Raw genomic sequence first — 20,552 nt, 5'->3', positions numbered from 1 at the left:
AAAAAAGGCACAAGATGTGGGAACAGAGAGTGCCAGAATGTGGGGGTGAATAGACCCGAGTACAAGAGTTAGGGGAGTGAGATAGTAGTCAGCAGCCTGTATCAAATGGACAGCAACATCTGAACTATGAACTGGTTGACGTGAAAGAGCAATAGAGACTGATACGGTATCAACACTTGCCATGCAACGGGTGTGGGTAAGATTCTAAGACTATGATCCCATACAGTTGTCAGGGAACTACGCTTCTCCAGCTGGTGGGCTGGGGGGACATCATTAAAGCGTACGACTTCAGCCACTAGGAAGTCATAAGGCACATCTATTGCAGTGCTGTAATTTAAGCTGACTGGAAAGTCAAGATATTAAGGAAATAAATAAAAGTGAAAATGTTTGAGCTGCTCACCATCACTGCCCTGTTCTTCAGATGGCTCCAAGAGACTGAGGAACTCGACATTGACGTGCACCTCCACCCCCACGATCAGACTCACCTTCAGGAGGATCAGCTGCAGCTGACGAATACCTGATCACAGAAGAGCAAGAACACCACCAATTAACACCCACAAGGACGCCAAAACACCAACAAGAGCACCAACAACACCAACACCAGATGGCACATGTAATCTGAGGTTTAGGTACATGGATACTTAAATTTGTGAAAATGATTAGGCTCGGATTAACTGTACTTTAAATGTAAAGAGAAACAGGATGATTTACACTTACTGATATGGTCTATGGCTCCAGCACAGAATTTCCCATAGAATTTCTTAGCTCCGAGGTTCCTGAGGTCATGGATAGTGAAAGGCCAAAGGTGGAGAACATTATTCCTGGAGAAGGTGTCTCTCTTCTCAATCACCACAACCTTGGCTCCCAGCAGGGCCAGCTCTATGGCTGTACGCAATCCACAAGGACCACTACCGATGATGAGACACTGTAGAAACAGATGGATGATGCAATATAAGCAAGTATGAACACTGGCACAACACTGGAGAAGGAACATGCCACAAAACATACTTTGTTATAAAAAAACCTGTGTGTTATGTACTTCCTGGAGACTTACCAAAATACAAAGAAAAATATGATGAATGAACCCTGAACTTAAACCAACTCAGTTAAGCACATGTAGATCATCAAGAGGTTGTGCTGGGTTAGCCTGTGTGTGTGTACACACTGTCAAACAATATAAATGAGTTCATTCGCTTCTGGACTAATCTTTGTCAACACTCTGTGGTGATGACCAAATAATTCCTCAAGTTTATCACTTGTAAAATCCATTGGCAAATCCAAACAAGTTCACAGTATCAACTACAGTGCTCTCAAGAGGATTTAAGCCTTGCATGCAAGCTTTAAACGGTCCATGATGACCAAGCAAGACACAACAGATTGACTGACTGCTCTCACAGATGAGGGATCTGTCTCCACAGAGCACTAACAGCTGCATGGAAGCTACAGATGTGGTTTGGATTAAGCGATCACAGAGGTCTCCTCTACATACAGTCTGCTGTTGTACAATAGACAAATGAGTCAGAGTTACTGTCATAAGTGGTGTTTACCTGGCACAATACAGCAGCTGCTTCGCTCCATAAAAGGCTTTTATTGAACTGTCTGAGTCGGTGAGGCAACATTTTATTACTTCATGTTATTGGGATATGATTGGGTGGGCGTGGAAGACTAGCAAGATGCTTCACTAGCAAACCAAAAAAGGAAGTGTACATACACACACAGCTGTAAAACCTGTGACTACTAAATATGTTAAAAGACCTTTGCTTGTTCTTAAATTATTGACCATTTATGTCCATATAGGTCAGCAGTCTTTGCTCCTGAGAACATGCACAAATAAACAAGTTTATTGCTGTGTTAACAGAGTGAATGTTCAGACAACTTCCACAGTGTACACAACTGAAATTCAGGCCTGAAAGAGCAGTTTCACAGTACACAAAGAAACACATCACCATTCGCAATATCACCACGTTCCAAAAACCACATAGCATAGACAAAATATTTTATTTGTCTAATGTTATGAATTCAGGTGTAACGATACGATGCACAAATTTCATATGATAGAGTTTCTGCAGCATGATGCTATACATTTCGAAACAATAAAAAAAAGAAAAGGGTAGGGTCAGAATTTGGCACCAACATAAATCCATGGACCCAACCTGCCTTGTGTCAACAGTCCAGGCTGGTGGAGGTGGTGTAATGGTGTGGGAAATGTCATCTTGCCACACTTGTCTTCTTGGGCCTGTTAATATCAATCAATCAATCATCGCTTGAAAGTCACAGCCTATTTTAGTATTGTGCTGAACATAGGCATCTCTTCATTTCCACAATTGACCCATTTTATAATGGCTACTTCCAGCATGATAATGCACCATGTCACAAAACAAAAATTGTCTCAAACTGGTTTCAAGACCATGACAATGAATTCAGTGTTCCTCAGAGGCCTTCCCCATCACCGGATCTGAATCCAACAGAACACCTTTGGGATGTGGTAGAACAGAAGATATGCAGCATGAAAGTGCACCTGAAAATTCTGGACCAGAATCTCAAAGGAATGTTTCCAACAACTTGTGGAATCCATGCCACAAAGAATTGAGTCTGTTCCGAGAGCACAGCGAGGCCCAGTATTCAGTATAAGTATAGCGCTCCTAATAAAGTGCTTGGTGAGTCTATATATCTTGCACTACCTTGCAAATTTATGAAGATTTCTTATTAGGTTACAATTAAGCATAACTTACACAAGTAATTTTAAGACATAAGCTTAAACACACAATGAGTGTTTGTAGGGCAGTTTTTCTCAATAATTTTGCGGTTATCTAGGAAAAACACAATGTTTTTAACAGAACAGTGGAAACCATTGCAAATTATACCATTATGTCTATACTTTCTACAGCATAACATCTGCATTCCTTTTAGAGCATGTTTTGTCTTTCAACCCCTATACTGAAAGAATATTACTACGCATATCATAACAACCCCAGCTCACTTTCAAGCTACTTCATATCTCGGTACAGCAGTTTTGCCCAGATGTCTGTGCTATGTCTGTATCTCTGCATTGGCATGATGTGGAAGGCTTCCTGTGAGGTGCAGGCGGATATGAGTCTGTCAGTTTCCTGCACTGTTGGGCATCCACACTGGAGGAAGCACTCCTCCCCTCTAAAGGCTGCTAATGTTTGTTTCTCTCCAGGCTGGAAGGCATTTAGGAGAGCTTTATACAGAAATGCTAACAGAGCCTGACCCTGACCCAGACCCACAGAGCCAGGCTAAAGGATTAAGCTTAAGCTTCCTCAGGCCTAGGAGACTACCAGGTGTTCAGAAACAGAAAAAGGGCCAAGATAAGAATCCGGGTGATGGAATTTAAATGGCTTAGTGGAACAGGGGTCTGATGTTTGATTGCTAACCTAATCACTGTTGTGAAGGTCGATTTTAAATTAATAATTAATTTTGGAATAACCGAGTTTAACTGCATAACTACGATGGCCCTAAATCAAGCTATAAATGAGATATATAACCTACAACAGGGACAAGCAATATGCTCTTAGAACACAAAAACTATTCTGATCATGTTTCTAAAAACATGCACAAAATACAAGCCCATGCTGAAGGTTAAAAAATACTTTACATCGACTTATATTGACAAACAACTCCACTTTGTTTGCTTGAGCAAGGTTAAACATGTTTAATCCAGATAAACACAGACAGGCATGGACATGTGGGCATTCAGGTATTCACAGACAAAGAAAAGCTATGAAGAACTATTGTATAATGCAATAATACCAGAACAACCTGTACTTAAACTAATTTACTACACTGATGAACTGAACACTGACTCAGTACTGAAATAATAATTACACTATGGAGCAATAAAACTTCACTATGTACTCTCTCTCAGCAGTCCAACTGTGCTTTCCTTCCTTTATGGCCTTCTATCAACTTGTTATCAAAGCCTCTGGGAAAACTGAAGTCATACAAACACTACAACACAGAACCGCAGCATTTATAGTCAATCAAGTGATTTGTAAGCATGTAGTATTATTTTATATAACATTAGCTGGTTGTTTAGGATTTGAATAGAGTAGCTTGTTGTTGTACATCAGAAGGTAGCAGCTGAGTGTAAATACCAGAATGTGAACTAGTTTACAGTCTTGATCATGCACAAAAAAGGAGATTACATCATTTTTGCCACAGTTTCAATGTTCATTTAAGCACTGAATGTTCTGAGAGTGTTTCCTGATCTTAATCCTGACCTAGATCACCCCAACAGTGCACACTTCAGTGTTGTGTCCGCTCCAACACACCTCAGATCTGTCAACTGGCCTAATTAATAAGCCCTTAAATCAACCAACCTTTATTTAAACTCTGACAATATTGAGGATGACCCACATTTAAGTGTAGCCAAGCGTTATACCAAAAATAAGGGAATTAAAGTATATATACATTTATGATAGTAAAGTATATTGAAAATATGCTACAATGATTTTATGATATGATTTTAACTAATTGTTTCTAAGAATTCACAAAATCACACTTAAATATATCCGCCTATTCAGCCTATAGCAGTTTAGCTCCTCCCATTTACATTAAAAACTCGAAATTTCAGCGATGAACTTTGGTGCATGCTACTTAGTGGATCCACGACATCATTTGACAATCAAAAGACCAATGTGTGGTGTCCAGTATTACCAAGAAAGCATATGAAAAGGTACATATACAAAAAATAAGATGCTAATCCAATGTGTAGTGCCAATCATTATTTTAAGCAATTTATTAGCTCTTACAACAGTGCCTTGACTTTCTGACCTCTGACCAGTTCAGAGGTCACTTAAGGGGTAATAGCAGCCCAAAGTGACCCGACAGAATCTGGAACAGCACTCATTTCTACCGGCTATGTCCACAAAAGAGAAACAGAAAGCAATCCAGCGTGTAGATCAGCTGAATCCCACCAAACTGATTTGACTAACAAAAGACAACATGGAAATGAGTGCTTATTTGACTAAAACTCTCTTATCTAACTACCTTCTTACGCTGTAAGTATTTCACAAGAGCGATGTTTGTAAAGAGCTCTGGTTAAAGTAAGAATGCTCAGTCCTCTTAACACATAGACTGAAAGTATTATTACTTATCTGTGACAGAGCAGTGAAAGATATTGCACTGTACACTGCTGTAATTTACAGTACAATTACAAATACCATTACATTTTATGGTACAGTATCACATCTTGCTATGAACTTTGAGAGCTGATGTCCATCTTAAAAGTTTACAGTTTAATGGAAAAAAATAACTATTTAAAATTCTATAACATGAATGGAAAATATGCAAGATTTCATGAAAATATTTTATGTACATGTAAAAGTTTAAAGGCTTTGATGGTCTATATATACACAGAGCATTCACTATTATTTATTGTCATTCTGATTGTAACGTGTAGATAGCTTACTATAGTATTACAAATTACTGTTTATGAATTTAATGCCTTTATGAATTTAACGACGCAGAGTAAGGGCTAAAGCAGCAGTCTAGAGAAAGTGAACTATTCTGGGTAAAGAAAACATACTGGACAGCATACAATGAATCCACGCTGATGTGTAATCTCCCTTTTGATGGAGAAGAACTGCTCCCACAATAATCTATGCAGGAATTCCAGTATACACAACATAGTTCTCATTAATAGCATTCAATATGTAGGCCATGGCTATACATGTGGTTTGGAGTAGCATGACCTGGTCCAACACAAAGCATCACTCTCTGGGGAAAGTTGTTGTGATGAGAGAAGGTGTGTTTAGGTCGGAGAGATTGGATGACAGGAGGTCAGATTACAGTGCTATCAGCTTATTTGAAAAGTGGACAACACACAGCATATCATGGGGGTATTGGGAGGGGGGGGGATTTTCCAGATTTTCTTTCTGCATTTGTCATGGCTTAAAGTTAAAGTAAACATTAGATCAGTTTACAGTGCAGAAAATATGTAACGCAAAAGTAGCTGGAGTACACTGCATGCTTAAATTGAACCGTTGGTTCTTTGTCAATTTTTGTTATGAAATGAGTTATACAGAAGAAAACAATGTCGTTGTCTCCATTATCTCTGAAATCATTCTATTTTACCTTATCATTAAATGCACTCTAAGCAGTTACTTTTATCTAGATGCAGAAATACTCTAGAAACACATTTTTACATTATTTTTAATACGAGCTGTCTTTTATACTGTGTGAACATTTCATGACCATGACAAACAAAGAAGGTCCAAAAATGTTCAGAATAAATCTGGTACATTAAAGTTAAGAATACTTTTTCCTCCTTCTCTTATAAAGTTACAGTTTGAGATACTAGGTTATGTTACTTCTAAAATAGATCTATGCAACTTATTCGATCAAGACGTTAGATTATAAGCTCTTGTTCTTTAAAAACAAGTACTAGTGACATACCCTGGTGTCTGCGCATGCTTGGCCTTTCTTGTACTCCTTGTGGCTGGCTCTTTTGTCCAGCTTGGTCCAGAGGGCCTTGGCCTTCCAGGAGGTGACTGCTGTTTTGAGGCTGCTGTAGAAGCCTTGGTGGTCAGCCGGGTCCAGTTCCAGCTGCCTGCACAGGACACTGAAGGCCTGGAGGGTGCCTTTACACGTGGAGGCCTGCACAAAGTTCTCAAAGAGCTGGCTAGCCTGAGAATTCCTCTCATCCTCCGTCTCCCCCATCACTCCTCTTTGCCCTCACTGCCTTGCTCCTTTGCTCTCTCCCTCCGTCACACAGGGAATGAGTTCAGCGAAAGGCTGCTGCTGGCATTTCGGGCCAATGCTGGAAGAAAATAAATTGAAGAGGCTGTTTTATTTAGTCTGGAAAACACAGACCTACAGGGCAAGTGGAAATTAGCAGGTCTAAAAGAAGTTGTAGCTTTTAAGGGTTTAGTTTTAAGGCGGAAATGATTTTAGTGCTTTGCCCACAAATGATGAGCCTGTTGTTGGCAACTGTTGCCACATTGGACATGCTTTACAGAATGCTGGCAAAAATACCATTCAACCTTATGAGAAACTGCATCGCCTAACAATTTTGGTCAAAGAATGTAGAATGTGTCATTTACCTTAAATTATAATTATTTTGAATGCTGTGCTCTGACCTTCAGGATAGATTGAGTGTAGTTGTTTGTGTGTAATCGTGCACATGACAGCATGGGTGGCAAATTCGCTGTTACTTTGATTAGTTACAAAACCATAGTCCAACTCCGTAGTGTACCATTTTAAACTCAACACTACGGTAATCAATTGAGCTAACCACCCAAAGCTGATCAAGCACAACTAACCTAAAGGAAAAAATAACCTTTTTCTTCAAACGTCAAAGTTTTATATCTCACAGTGCATTCAGACATGAGATTAAAGTAACTTAGGGCCATTCTGCATTTCTCAAGCTCAACAACAGTACAAGAAGTTCAGCATGTGTGCTAAAATAGGTCACAGACTGCATTTCTTCACTGGGTCCAGTCACATCAATTTAGAGGCATGAAGTGCTTGATAGGATTACTGCATGTAGTGCAAAGCCCAGAAACCAGAACAAAGGAATTTTTCAGCCCAAGAATTCGCTTAAATGGTGTCCAAAGTATGGGAAATAAATATTTTCACTCACAAACTCTGACTTTTTTTTTGCATTACAACATGTTCTGAAACTAAAATTACAAACATAGCTCACAAAATGAAGACTGGTTCCTAATTAGACCGGTCAGAAATTATTCCATATATACAGTATTAAGGTCACATTAAGAAGATTTACCATGGTTAACTGGACAAAAAGCAATCAGTCTTGGCTAAATGCCCTCTCGATCCCTGTAGAGAGCAGATTTGAAAAAGGAGACCATGGATGTGTGACTCATTTGGATGGGTGTGTGCGGAAGGATGAGTGAAAAGGCTAGCAGAGATATGTAGCTCTACAGTAGCTCCTCAGTTTGCTGCTATAGTGGTCCTGAGGGGGGCTGCTTAATCAACGCTGGCAACTAAGCAGGGACATCTCATCTAGCAGCCAGAGGCCAATATACAGACAGCTGCACCCCTCTATGTCCAAGCACTGTTGGTTTCACTCACACGTTATCTTTTCATCTAGATTTCTTCTCCGTCTCTCTCTTTTTTGAATCATAACAAATGCAACTGGACCCAAGTCCTTTGCCCTTGAATTCACAGAGGACCCATAAATGCAGAAATGACTTTAATCAGTCTGGCCTGGGAAAGTACTCTCTGCTATATTTAATCATACACTGAAAATGGCACTGTGGGACTTTGCCTAAAGCAGCAGGAACCACCAGGCAAGATTACAGCCACAATCTGTCTCTGCCTGCTGCACGTATGGCTGTACTTAAGAAAGACAACATTAGAAGCCATGGGCAGTAACCCACATACTTGAAACCTGTTGCTGCAATGGCTGCCAGCATGTAGGCCTATTTCAGGGGCATAATATAGGGTGTCTAGTACCTTGATATTCCTTTAGTAGCCAAAAACTAGCCTTAATCTGAGTCTAGAGGAAAAATGATCTACCTTAAATGATCATAAAATGCCCAATTCTTATTTTTATACTTAAGGATAAAGGTTTTACGCTGTTTTAGGTGTCTACACTTGTGAAACATTAACTGTAGACAGCAGATCTAATATTTCCCATGAGATTGTTGTAGGAATATAAGATTGTAAATGAAATGTTTACAAATAAATTGAACAAATTGATCTTATCAAGTGAAATCTTGTCAAACCGGCAACGTTATTTCTGGCAAACAAGCTAAATGTAGCTAAACTGTATCTTCCAGTACGTTAAGAATTTCACTTAAATGACATCAAGTAAGTAAGAATGTCTAGAAATTGGTTGGATATTCTTCTAATATTCCTACAACAGTCATAATGAAAAAAAAAACAGACATATTGTCTACATTTAAGATGTATTCACCTGCAAGGAACCATTTTTTGCATTGTTGTCCTTTCCTTTTAGCTTCTTCTAGTACTTCACCAGTTTTTAGCAGTATGTTTTTGCCTGTTGCTGGGAATTCTCTCATTCTCAGCACACACCAAATTCAGAAATGACCCACGGATAAAATGCCCTTGACAGCTTCATTCAACAGCTTAGCAATCTTTCACTCTTGGCCTTTCAAGATCTTTTTTTAATATAGTTGTCTGTACTTAGAGGTTTCACCAAGAGAGCTATGTGCATGTTCTAGTGGAAAGAGTAGTGGATATGGCACCAAGTCCACTTCAGCCTGGAATTCACATGGGCAAACTCTGAGACCTCAAAACACAGTAATAGAACCACACATTTAAGTACAGCCATCAGAGACCTGTAGTGCATAAGCAGCTGCAGCATATTAGAATAAGAGGCTAAGGTGTCTGCAAGCTGGGCCCGTCCTTTGGATGTTTTGAGATTAAATAAATACAAGCTGGAAGAGAACTGCCTGAAGTGAAAGACCTGGTGAATGAGATGAAAAAAAGGTAACCTGAGAATAACATGCTCAAGTGTGCTGTTCTGGAAGGGAAAAAGGAGTTAGATTACATCAACATAGCCTGCTGCCAGTAATAGATAGCTGACTGCCCTGGAAGCAGAGTATGTTCAATCTTTGTCACAGAGAGGAATTTGGAAACTAACTATTTTCATAACACCAAGGTCACACACAGGAATGCAGAATGCATCACACTATTCTCTTTTACAGAAACGGTTCTGAAAGCTTCTTTAGGAGGGGAAATGCAGTTAATCTATGGCATCACTCACAAGAACTGTAAGAACTGTATTAAGTCTTTTGCTTTAACAATTCCAGGACAGGTGCTCACTGCACTACTGAAAAGAACAACTGGTCATGCAAACTAATTCAAAGCAGTGTATTTCTGTAATAATCTGCAAAAAAACAATGCTATGGCCAGAAACAGCTGCCCAGAAAACGAGACAGAGGAAGGAAAGAGAAGAATTTGAAACAGAAAGTTCTCCCAGCGTGAAAGGAGGAATGCTGACAAGTGCCTGAGCTGTGAGCCAGGAACACCTGAGAAAAACAGGAAGATCAAAGAAGGAGAGCTCAGCACCCAAGAGACGCTTCACTACAGGGACACTAAAACACACTATGCAGCCAACAGAACTGTTTAAATGAGAAGTCTTGCATTTTCAAAACAATATTTAATGAGAGGAAAACGTGCATGTTCATGCATAAGCATTGCATTGCAAGTGAATGCACTGTATCAGTTTTCATACAGTACATGAAGCAGGGCTTAATTTGCAAATGATGAGGTCCCAAAATACTGAATCATGATAAGTACTGAATGCTCTCTTATAAATAGGTTTGCCAAAACAAACGAGTTTCGCACGCATGGGTAGCTAACAAATCAATGTCACAAGCCAGTGGTTGCACAAATGTGGTGCAGTTGCGAGTGATAAATAATTTTCTCAAGTGCCTAAAACCTTTGCACAGAGCTGTATAACATAAGAAAATGTGGAAAAACTAACAAGTAGCATGTTGTGCCACTTAGTGTCATGGCATGTTGGTTTTATTACTGTTTCTGTTATTGTGCATCCCTAAACAGGATTTAAACAAAAAAGCATATATAAGTGACACAGCATGCTTCTTTTTAGTTTTTACACATTTTCTTATGTTATACAGCACTGTGTAAAAGTTTTAGGCACTTGAGAAAACTACATTTCAAAAGGCTGTGTAAAAATCTGGGTAGTTAGTACTTATCCGCCCAGAAAACCGCTAATACTAGAATGAATACAAACATTAAAACAAGCAGTGATTTTATGTATGTACCATTTCAAATCCTCCCTTCATGGCAGCCCAGTATTATTTGTAGTTATCACCCAACACCTGGCTTGGCTGATCAACAGCACACCAAAGTGTGCTGCTGATGGAATTTAACCAATCTATGTGACAGCTGGGGCTTCCAGCAGACATCTAGAACCAAACTTTGTTCTTCAAACTAGCTCACAAGAGATCAACCATTTTTCTGAAAACAATTTACTGTTTATTTGCATCTATTTTAATAATATACAGAGTTTTTACTGGCAAAAACACTTTTCGCCAAGGTAAATGGTTTTAAACAATGTGCTTAAGATCTTTGCACAGTAGTGTACACAGAAAGTTGCTTGTACAAAACATACATTTTCTTGATACGTCTCTACAGATAACCACATTAATGTGTTTAATGTGGTTATCTGAGGTGCCAGATCCAATTTGGGATGGGCCAGATCCGGCTTCAACAGGTCCAGTCACGTCAACGTAGCAGGATCTGGATCCAGCTCCTTCCAGCACAAATTAAGCCCTGGTATGAACATAAATAAGTAGCTTTCCACATAACTGAGTTCAAGTGTTATGAGGAATGATCTCTTAAACTATGTTTTCATGGAACAGGGCTCCCAAAACAAGTTAAAAGCGCCAAAGCCAGAAATGTCTCCCTGTTTGTGTGCTTTAAAGATTCTGTGGTATGAAATAATTTTAGTCCTGGTTTGTTATTGCATACAAGAGTTATAAAATTTCCTGTTGCCAAAGTAGCAAAAATGACACCTATCAGTGCATGTTTCACTGAATTCTGGATGCCCTGTCCATCAGAGGAACCTAACCCATCTAAACAATGCTCTGTCTAGAGAAAAACACTAACAAACAATCGTAGCCTTTCACAGACGCTCAGAGTGGCATCTACTCCCTCCATTCTTAACAAACACTACAGTATGACCTCTCATACGTTATGCTTAATGGGGGTGGAATGTAGGTCATGTTTACACCCATAACTGGCCATAATGACTTCTCTAGAGCACCATCTTCTGCTGAGATCTGGTCCAGTGGCAGTTAAACTGGACAACACCCATGTTTCACTGAAATTTCCTTTACATCAGTGCTTCATCAGCATCTCCCTCTGGCTCCCCAAAGGAAGTCCAATGGACAGCTTCCTGGAGCCTGGAGGAGGAACAGAGACTAAAATGAAGTGTTTCAACTGGAGCTTGAACATGACCGTTATTGGCGGTTATCGCTATGCAAGGCACACCTCACCCTAAAGCTTCAAGAGGACTTCCAAAACTTCAGAAGGACTCAGCATCTGATCTTAGCACTGCCACAATTACATGATTTTAAAAATAAATATATATATACTTTCTCAATAAATCAGTAATGATTAGTTGGGAGATTGTATGATAATCGTGCATATTTCAAATTCTTACGGTCTCTTGCAGAAAGATATAAAGCCTGAGAGGCAAATCTATTTATATGCATTTTTGCCAAATATTTTATCAAGCTTCCTTGCATATTATCATTAAACAAGTCCATTCCGATTACACAATTATCAAAATCACTGGTAGGATACAGGGATGCACAGATATGGGAATTCTGGGCTGATGCTGATATTGATTTGATATTTTTCATGGACATGTCTGCCAATGCAGATACATAAACATTTATATAATGTAGAAAGTGGCACTAGATTTAGATTTAGTTGGATTAGCATCACAGAGAAATGTCACATTCACTTATGTATAGGATAACACATGCAGTACAATGAATAAGATGCAGACATTAACACACTACCCAGCCTCACTTAAGCATTCAGCTCTCCTGGAGTACAATAAATACATCAAATATCGGTTTGAAATATCAAAATCTGTCCATGCCAATTACTTTTTTTGAGCAATTACCTTTCAATACTGACATGATTTTGATTTTTTTGTACACGATAATGTGTACCTCTAGTAGACAGCACTAATGATCACAAAAACCGAGGTACTGTACAGTGCTTTCAAATATTCCTCTTTAGTTACTCCTAAACATAAGGCATTAAAAATCACATAAGACAAAAGTTAAAGCATCACAGTCTGGAATAAGCAACCGGCAGGTTAGGTTTTAGCCCAAGAGGCATAGCACCACCACCCCAACTAAAAGATATATACATAGACCTATATACTGCACCCTCTGTGAATAAACACAGAGCTAATCTCGATGCAGTCATGTCACCGTTTCATTCACTTCTGATAGGGTCTTCAAGGTATATATTGGCCTTCAGCATGTCTTAGCACTCAGTTCTGCGAGTCTGAGTTTTTCCAGGAGTGTTCAGATGGTCTCACAGCTCAGAATAGCCAGGTTTCACATTTCAGCTTCCAGCAGGGTGTGATCGTATAGCTGTCCACCGGCCTACAGAAGGTTTGGGGCAAGGCCATTGCTTCATCCTAACGAAGACTGATGGTATATACTCAAAGCAAAATAGGAAAAAATGTTTCAGTTTCTAACAGTAATACAAAAGGAACTTCATGTATTAACGATGCATCTATATAAGAACTCTCTCTCGGATAGATGCAGATCTACAGCAGCAGATATGTTTCTCAAAATGGCACATTTCTCGTCAGACATCATTACAGTCTTTAGCCACTCTATCTGCTTATCTTGCTGATAAAACTCCGCATGATAAGCAATTTCCCAGTTAACGGAACTCCCTGGCACTGTATTTACATTCTTTCCTTTTCAGAGGCAGAGAATTATGAATGTGGTTCTGATCCTAACTTTACTACTTACAGCAACGTGTCTTTCAGCTTGAAGGGAGCATATGCAAACAAAAACGCAATGTTTGTTTACTTTGGGATTGGGTATTTCCGGGATGTTGGAACAGTCTAAACTGTCACTGCTGATTCTACACTATAAACCTGGTAGGGTTAGAATGGATTGGAGCTGTGGTGGTCTTGGACAGTGGCGTGTGATCAAGGAGTTTTTAGAGAAACTGCATATAAACTGACTGACGGTAAACAACTCAAACTGAACATAAGACATAGTCTTGCAAGAAAAGATTCAGCTCCTTCATGAATACTGAAAGGAATCTGTTAAAAATAAAGCACTGATGTTTCTTCTGCTGCTTTGGCCACTCTAACATGAAATCAAATTGGCTAATTAGCTGTTCCTGCTTCCTTGCCATTGACACGTAGCAGCTCCAACTGATGCCAGAAACAGCTTGAGCTAAAATAAACAAACATTACTTACCACCAACCTCTTAAGGTGCTGTTAACATGAACATCAAATAAACCTGCATTACTCACAGCTGCCCTGAAAGTGTTACTGCACCAGTCAGAAGTCAGAACTTTCGTTCTTTTCAGCATTTATCTGATATTTCCACTTAAGCCTTAAAATAAACTATTTTAAAGTGAAGGATCTAAAACCAGGTCATCACGCTCAAACTATTCAAATCACTCTATTACCCTACAGTCAGAACTACACAGCTAACATCACACAGTGTGAGTGCCATTTCAGGATTGCATCCGATTCACCCCCAGTACCATATCCAGCATCAGATCAGTGCCATTTCTACAAAGTACACATGCACATCTGAGACAAAAGAGAATCTTGCAATTCATGACAGCAGGACAAGACTAATTAATTAAAATGTGTAATTATTCAAACTGGCTCGAGTCTTTATCCTCCCACAGCATACAAAAATGAAAAACTAATAATACTGAGATTAGTAAGACAATGTAATATGAATGTAAAATGATGTAAAAATGAACGAGTGTGTTGGGAGCCCCTCTTCCACACCATTAAAAAAGATTGGTACTAGAAATGTGATCACCAATCATCCAATTTATTATTTTGATTTTGGCTACTTTGTGTTGCAAATTTGATAACGTAAACAATGAACTAGAATAGGCACGTGCGCTGTATTCAAATGATGCTGCTACACCGGTACCAAAATATCCAAGCACAACTATGCATAATTACGCACGACTCATTGAGCTAAATAGCCAGTCTTGCATTATGATGTAGAATTTTATTTGATTCCTGTTATTTAAATATGAAACTGATTTTTTGGTTACAAAATTAAAATGTCACTTATTAAGGAGCAAATAATGTTATTTATGTTGCAGCTTTGGCTAATAAAAAAATGGAAAATGTGCTAGTGTGTTTCATGTGTTCATTTAGTCCACACAGTGGGAGTTTTTAGTTAAAAGGTTAAAACTGGAATAGGTGAATTTTGTACAAACAAGGAAGAGTAAGCTGTCATTTTTTAAAAATCCAACCGAAAAAATCCCACCCCTTACTTTCAGCCCTCCTTTCAAAGCCACTCCCCCAAAACACATGAACATGCATGGCCTTCGAACATATACACACACAGATTACATACAATATTAACAAGGCTAGCTAGCTTACATCTACAGCTTAGATAACATTAGTGTTGGAATAATTCATAATATAGCTACAGAAGTAGCTAGCTATGCTGGCTATATAATTCAGGAAAAATCTTCCATAAACAAAGCAAACCAAATAATTACCTGTCCAACAGAAAAATAGCAACCTTGGCATTGCATTCCAGGCCTTTCAACTCCCTTCAGTTTTTCCACTACTGGAAAGCTACACTGATTTCACTCTGGTTTGACCTCTTGCTTTATCCAACATCTTTCTGCTCGAAGGCTTTTCTACTTCTGTCTTTTTTTTTTCTTTCTTCAGCAGTACAAGCTGTTGTAGGTACCCGCGTAACTTTCTCTGCCTTTCTCGTGAACCTAGCTCGCCACCTTTCGGCTGTGTGCAGAGGCGAAGGACGGACTCTGTACACGTGCAAATGAGTACACTTGCAAGGCGTAAACATGTAGGCAGGCCATCCAATCATTTCATACATTTTTTACAGTAGTGTGGCCTCCACAGATAAGGATTTTTCTTTTTTTTGTCAGAGCATTTGATTTATTGATTGCTATCAGGATGTAAAGAGTATTTCAAGAAATATAACAAAAAATGTTTCTGAAATACATCACCTACTCTACCTCAACGTAGTTGGCTGTAAAGAAACAGAATAAAAATTCATAATCAGCGCATCCCTATTTGGTACAGCGTACACGTGTAGCCTAAATGAACCAATTCCAGCCCTGCTCAGGTTTGGGGACGATTAGCTGCTGTATAGCTAAAAGCTCTGTTGGTGCCAAAAGCAGATCAGTGCTGCAAGCTGCAGGGCACTGAGTACACTCACACAGCACGCACAGCACTGAACACAAAGTCACTCTGGTTACAACTTTTACTCAATAGCACTGTTCTACAACAAACCACTGTCATACCAAAATCTGCATATTAAAGTTACAAATCTCTCTCCTCCAGTTACCATTTTGCAGACATGAGGTTTTGTTATGTAACCACAATAAGATAAGCTGCCATTATTGCCATAATGATTTTTCTCAGTGAAGAATTTCCTCTGCAGTGATATGATGGAAGCTGTTGTTCAAAACTATTTTATTCCTTGTCTCAGTTGATCTTTATAATTAAAAGCTCTCCTGTACAGACATTAACGAGGGACTGAGAAATGACTGGGCAAAAGCAGAGTGGCTTCATTCACCATTATCCCATTAAAGAAGCTGTGGGGCTCCCACAGGAGCTTATAGCTTTCCACAGTGGACTAATATTCTAATTGCGGCCTTCAGAGCAGAGCCAAAGCTCTTCCTCGGCATGTTACTGCGAGTCCCTTCTCGTGGCTGTGGTTAAATGTTGCTACTGCTCTGACAGATCTACACTGGACGGGACGGCGAGGCCACTCCGCTGGTGTATTTTTGTCATCCTCTCCACCAGGACTCAGTACAGCCCTTATAAGTCAGCAGCACAGGCCAGGGAAGAGCTAGTTCTGTAACTGTGCCTCCACAGGAGAGGACAGTAAAGGTACGCTGAAAAGTTCACAAAGAAAAATGAGGCAGGAATGTTCTTAATGTGGTAAGAATAAAAACACAATGGCTCTTCAGGGAACTTGTGGGTTGAATCTGCCTAGTTTGCATAGTCAATAAAAAGGGATTTTACAGGTATACTCAGGTCTTAACAATGCACACAAACATTAAAAAGAAAAGCACAAAAAATGAACGTTTTATTGAGGTCAATGTGTCAACAGGAACCGTTTCTATTGATAATTTCCCAAAAACATTTCATATATGATTCCAGCAACCCCTATTTACATCTTGGGCCTTTATTTGTTAGGTTGAAAAAAAAAAAAAACCCTCAAAGGTTTATGCTTGTTTTTAACCCAAACATGTTTCCTTACTCAGTTATTGCCTGTAAACATCATAAATGGCAACAGAGAGAATTTGCACTGATCCCTTAACATATGAACAAGCGATGATGACTTATTAAAAGGTGGAACACTCAACATTCATGTCCCTTTCAGCTGCAGCCAGCGGCCTAAGCATTTGATCCTCCGTGGATTATCATAAGAGCCAAAACAATAAACAATAATCCTGCACAAGGGAGCTAATAAGCTGTCAATGATGAACATGTGCCACAGCCTGGAAGGCTATTCATTTTATACGGTCATCTGACAAGCAGCATACAACTCATTCGAAAGTAACAATACTTTTAAAGGGTCAAGAAAAGAAGCAGAGGTGAGCAGAGGAGCCTAAAACTATACTCAGGTGAAATAACTGCTATTTCAATTAAGTACACATAGAAAAACAACACGTAACACATCAGGTCCAACCACTCCATGCACTGCAGAGGAGCTTCATACATCCAGCATCTATCAGAACAGGAACTGAAGTTTGTTCGACTTCTGTTTTTGAGATCCCTTTGGGCTGGAATAAAATGATCAAGCTGTGTGAGCAACAGCAAAGCAGTCCAGGAGCAGAACCAACAGAACAGAATGACATTACACCTATTAAGAAAGAGGAATTACTCAAAAAGTCTGAGGACTAAAATAGCTAAAATGGAAGTGGGAAGAAACAGATTCCTTTCCTTACAGATATAGCTAAGCGTACATTTGCGAAGCAAATGAAGCAGAAGTAAAAGTAGGCTTCTTACCCTTTAAAATCACTCAGTGAAGAGTAAAGCCATCAAAATTGTACTTACACTGTACTCAAGTATATCTAAGAAAGTAAAATTACTAGATTACACCCAGCTGTGAAGGCAGAAACAGAAACATTAACTCCAACATTTGCCCACATGCAGACTACTGTATATGTATTTGAACAGCCACCTGATCTCCCTGAACTCATGACTGAAGGCCGCCCAGGTGAAGACATTACACTACAATGAACGTAAACCTGCTCAGAATGACCTGACCAAGCCTCAGACAGGCTCAAATGGCCAGAAATGTCAAATATAAGCACCTCTGGCTGAAAGCTGTGAAAGGAAAAATCAAACAGTCACCAGCTTCGCTGAAATATTCAACACTGCACTTGATACCACAGGCTACAGATGGTGGAATAAGACACCTGAGCAGGTATCTGATAGCGTAACGACACCGTCTGTGGTCAGCTTTCATTACCATAGTCCTGGGTGGTGAAACAAATGAGCACGTTATGAGTTACTCGCTCCAAAACGATGATAACTCAATGTAGTAACGCTAACGGCTGACTGACCAGCACATACCAAGTAACGTTAACTCACACAAGTCCTGCCAACTTACCACCGTCTGTCTGACTTTCTGCGACAGCTGCTGCAGCCCACAGGCTTCCCTTCGCCGGTTGTCGTATATTTGTGTATATCCGTGAACTTTATTCCAACCTTTAAAATGTATTTCTCAAAGGAAACTAGTCTGAAATAAAAACAACTCAAGTATTTGTTTCTCAGTGACTCCTTCTCTCGTTCCCTCAGCCGTTGCTACCGCGTTCGACCACAGCGCGTGAGCCTCCACAACACTTATAGTGGAGGGCGGGGCTTTGGCGGAACGGCAGCCAATCAGAAGTGAGGGCTGCCTTAAATGGTTTGTCGGCTTGGTTAAAACGTGGCTAATCCAGTGAAGAAATGAGATGAACTACTTTTCTTATTGTTTAACATTTGTTTATATGTATATTGAAATGGCAGGCGGATACACAGTAAGTCATTTCTTTATTCCCAGACACCATCGACACTGTTATGTTCCAAAGCAGGGCTAGCTAATGTGGCAGAATGTGTAGAAAACATGCAATGAAGGCCTTAGTTTATAAGGAAATGATTAGGAGAGGGTAGAATAGGTAGACAGCCATCACTTTCATGTTATTTCACCGCCCCCCAACCTGTGCCGAAGTTAAAAAAGTTCACTATAAGGTGATCAGTAATGTCTACCACTCAAGTGAGTTTTTGAGACTTAGATTTGGTTTTGAACAGAACACTTTTTTGTAAGAGTGACATTGATAATAATAATAATTATAATAATAAAAACACGACAAAAGATGGAAGAACAAAAGCAGCAGGCCAAAAACTACTTGGTGTTAAGCACTGAGTAACTCACACACACACACACACACATCATCTAAACCGCTTATCCTTCTGGGTCATGGTGGGGTGCCGGAGCCTATCCCAGCTATCATCGGGCGGCAGGCAGGAAACACCCTGGACAGGTCGCCAGTCGTACTGAGTAACTCATACAATAAAAAAAATAAATAAATAAATTAAAAAAAAATTAATAATAATAATAATAATTTATTTGTCCAGCATTTTTCATACATAAATGCAGCTCAAAGTGCTTCACAGAAGATTAAAAGACAAAAGAGATACATATTATATATGTATACATTATATTATACATACATGTATATATGCATACATGTATACATATATTTAAATGTATACCTGTATCTATCTATCTATCTATCTATCTATATATATATATATATATATATATATATACTCAAAAGAGATACAGGTATACATTTAAATAAGATCACATATAAAAGTAGGGGAAAAAACAAAAACTTAAAACATAAATTAAAAAATATCAGCAATTATAATAGAAATTTTAAATAAAGAAGAATTTAGAAAAATTCAAAATATTAATAAACTATTGTCACAAATGTAAACAATAATTGCAGTAATATGAATATTAAAAGTGAGTAAAAATTATGGAATCATAAAAAACAAAGTGGGTAAAATACGTTCCATTTTGTGGTGCATAAAAACAAAAGGCTGCCTCAACACTTCTTTTCTTGTTAACTTTTGGGACTGTAAGCAAGCCTACATTACTTGACCTTAAAGAACGATTTAGAACAGGCAGTCCTTTGGGTATGATGGTGCTAATCCATGTAACCCTTTGAAAATCAGCAGTACTACATTAAAATCTATCCTGAAAGAGACCTGAAGCCAGTGGGATGAAGCTAGAATTGGTGTGATATGCTGCTGTTGCTGTTAACACACTGGCTGCAGTGTTCTGGACAAACTGTAACTGATCAGACATCTTTATTGGTAAACAAGTAAACCAGTTACAGCAGTCAAGTCATGAGGAAATAAAAGCATCTGTCAATTTCTTAGCATAACTCAGACTAACATATGGTCTAACATGAGCAATGTTTCTCAAGTGAAAAATGTGACATGCTGTGATCTTCTCAGCACACCCAGCATCTATCAGCACAGGAGCTGAAGTCTGTTGGAACAAAAAAGAGATTCCTTTCCTCACTAATATACTTAAAGAGGAATTCCACTGATTTCTCTAAATTCCTACATAATTAAATGGTAAAAATGTAAACAGTCAATCAGAGTGATTAAATGTGAAATGCTCAATTTTAGAGAAACATATCCAGTCAGAATTGTTCACAGTGGTGGTGACAGGGACCAGACATCTGAAGTGTTAAAGGGGAATTCCACCAGTTTCATAAAATGTCTGCATAATTCAGTCACTGAGATGTAAACAAAGTCATTAAGAGTAGTTTGGTGTGAAAT

The 20,552-nt window shown here is 39.0% G+C and overlaps 1 protein-coding gene across 4 annotated transcripts in view; it reads right to left on the bottom strand.

Annotated features, from left to right (window-relative positions):
• The window catches only part of mical2b (microtubule associated monooxygenase, calponin and LIM domain containing 2b), an 82,411-nt gene extending 63,874 nt beyond the window's left edge, over positions 1–18,537 (bottom strand). For all 4 annotated transcript variants that reach the window (XM_036568128.1, XM_036568129.1, XM_036568131.1 and 1 more), the window contains exons 1-4: positions 18,325–18,537; positions 6,418–6,781; positions 718–925; positions 401–517 (exon numbers count right to left, since the gene is read on the bottom strand). In XM_036568128.1, coding sequence (XP_036424021.1) covers positions 401–517; positions 718–925; positions 6,418–6,681 — 589 coding nt within the window. In that variant the 5' untranslated portion in view covers positions 6,682–6,781; positions 18,325–18,537. The remainder of the gene's footprint in view (positions 1–400; positions 518–717; positions 926–6,417; positions 6,782–18,324) is intronic.
• Between the last annotated feature and the right edge of the window lie 2,015 nt (positions 18,538–20,552).

Source organism: Colossoma macropomum, unplaced genomic scaffold, assembly GCF_904425465.1.
Source record: "Colossoma macropomum unplaced genomic scaffold, Colossoma_macropomum, whole genome shotgun sequence".
NCBI lineage: Eukaryota > Metazoa > Chordata > Actinopteri > Characiformes > Serrasalmidae > Colossoma > Colossoma macropomum.
This window is presented reverse-complemented; position numbering and strand designations above follow the sequence as displayed.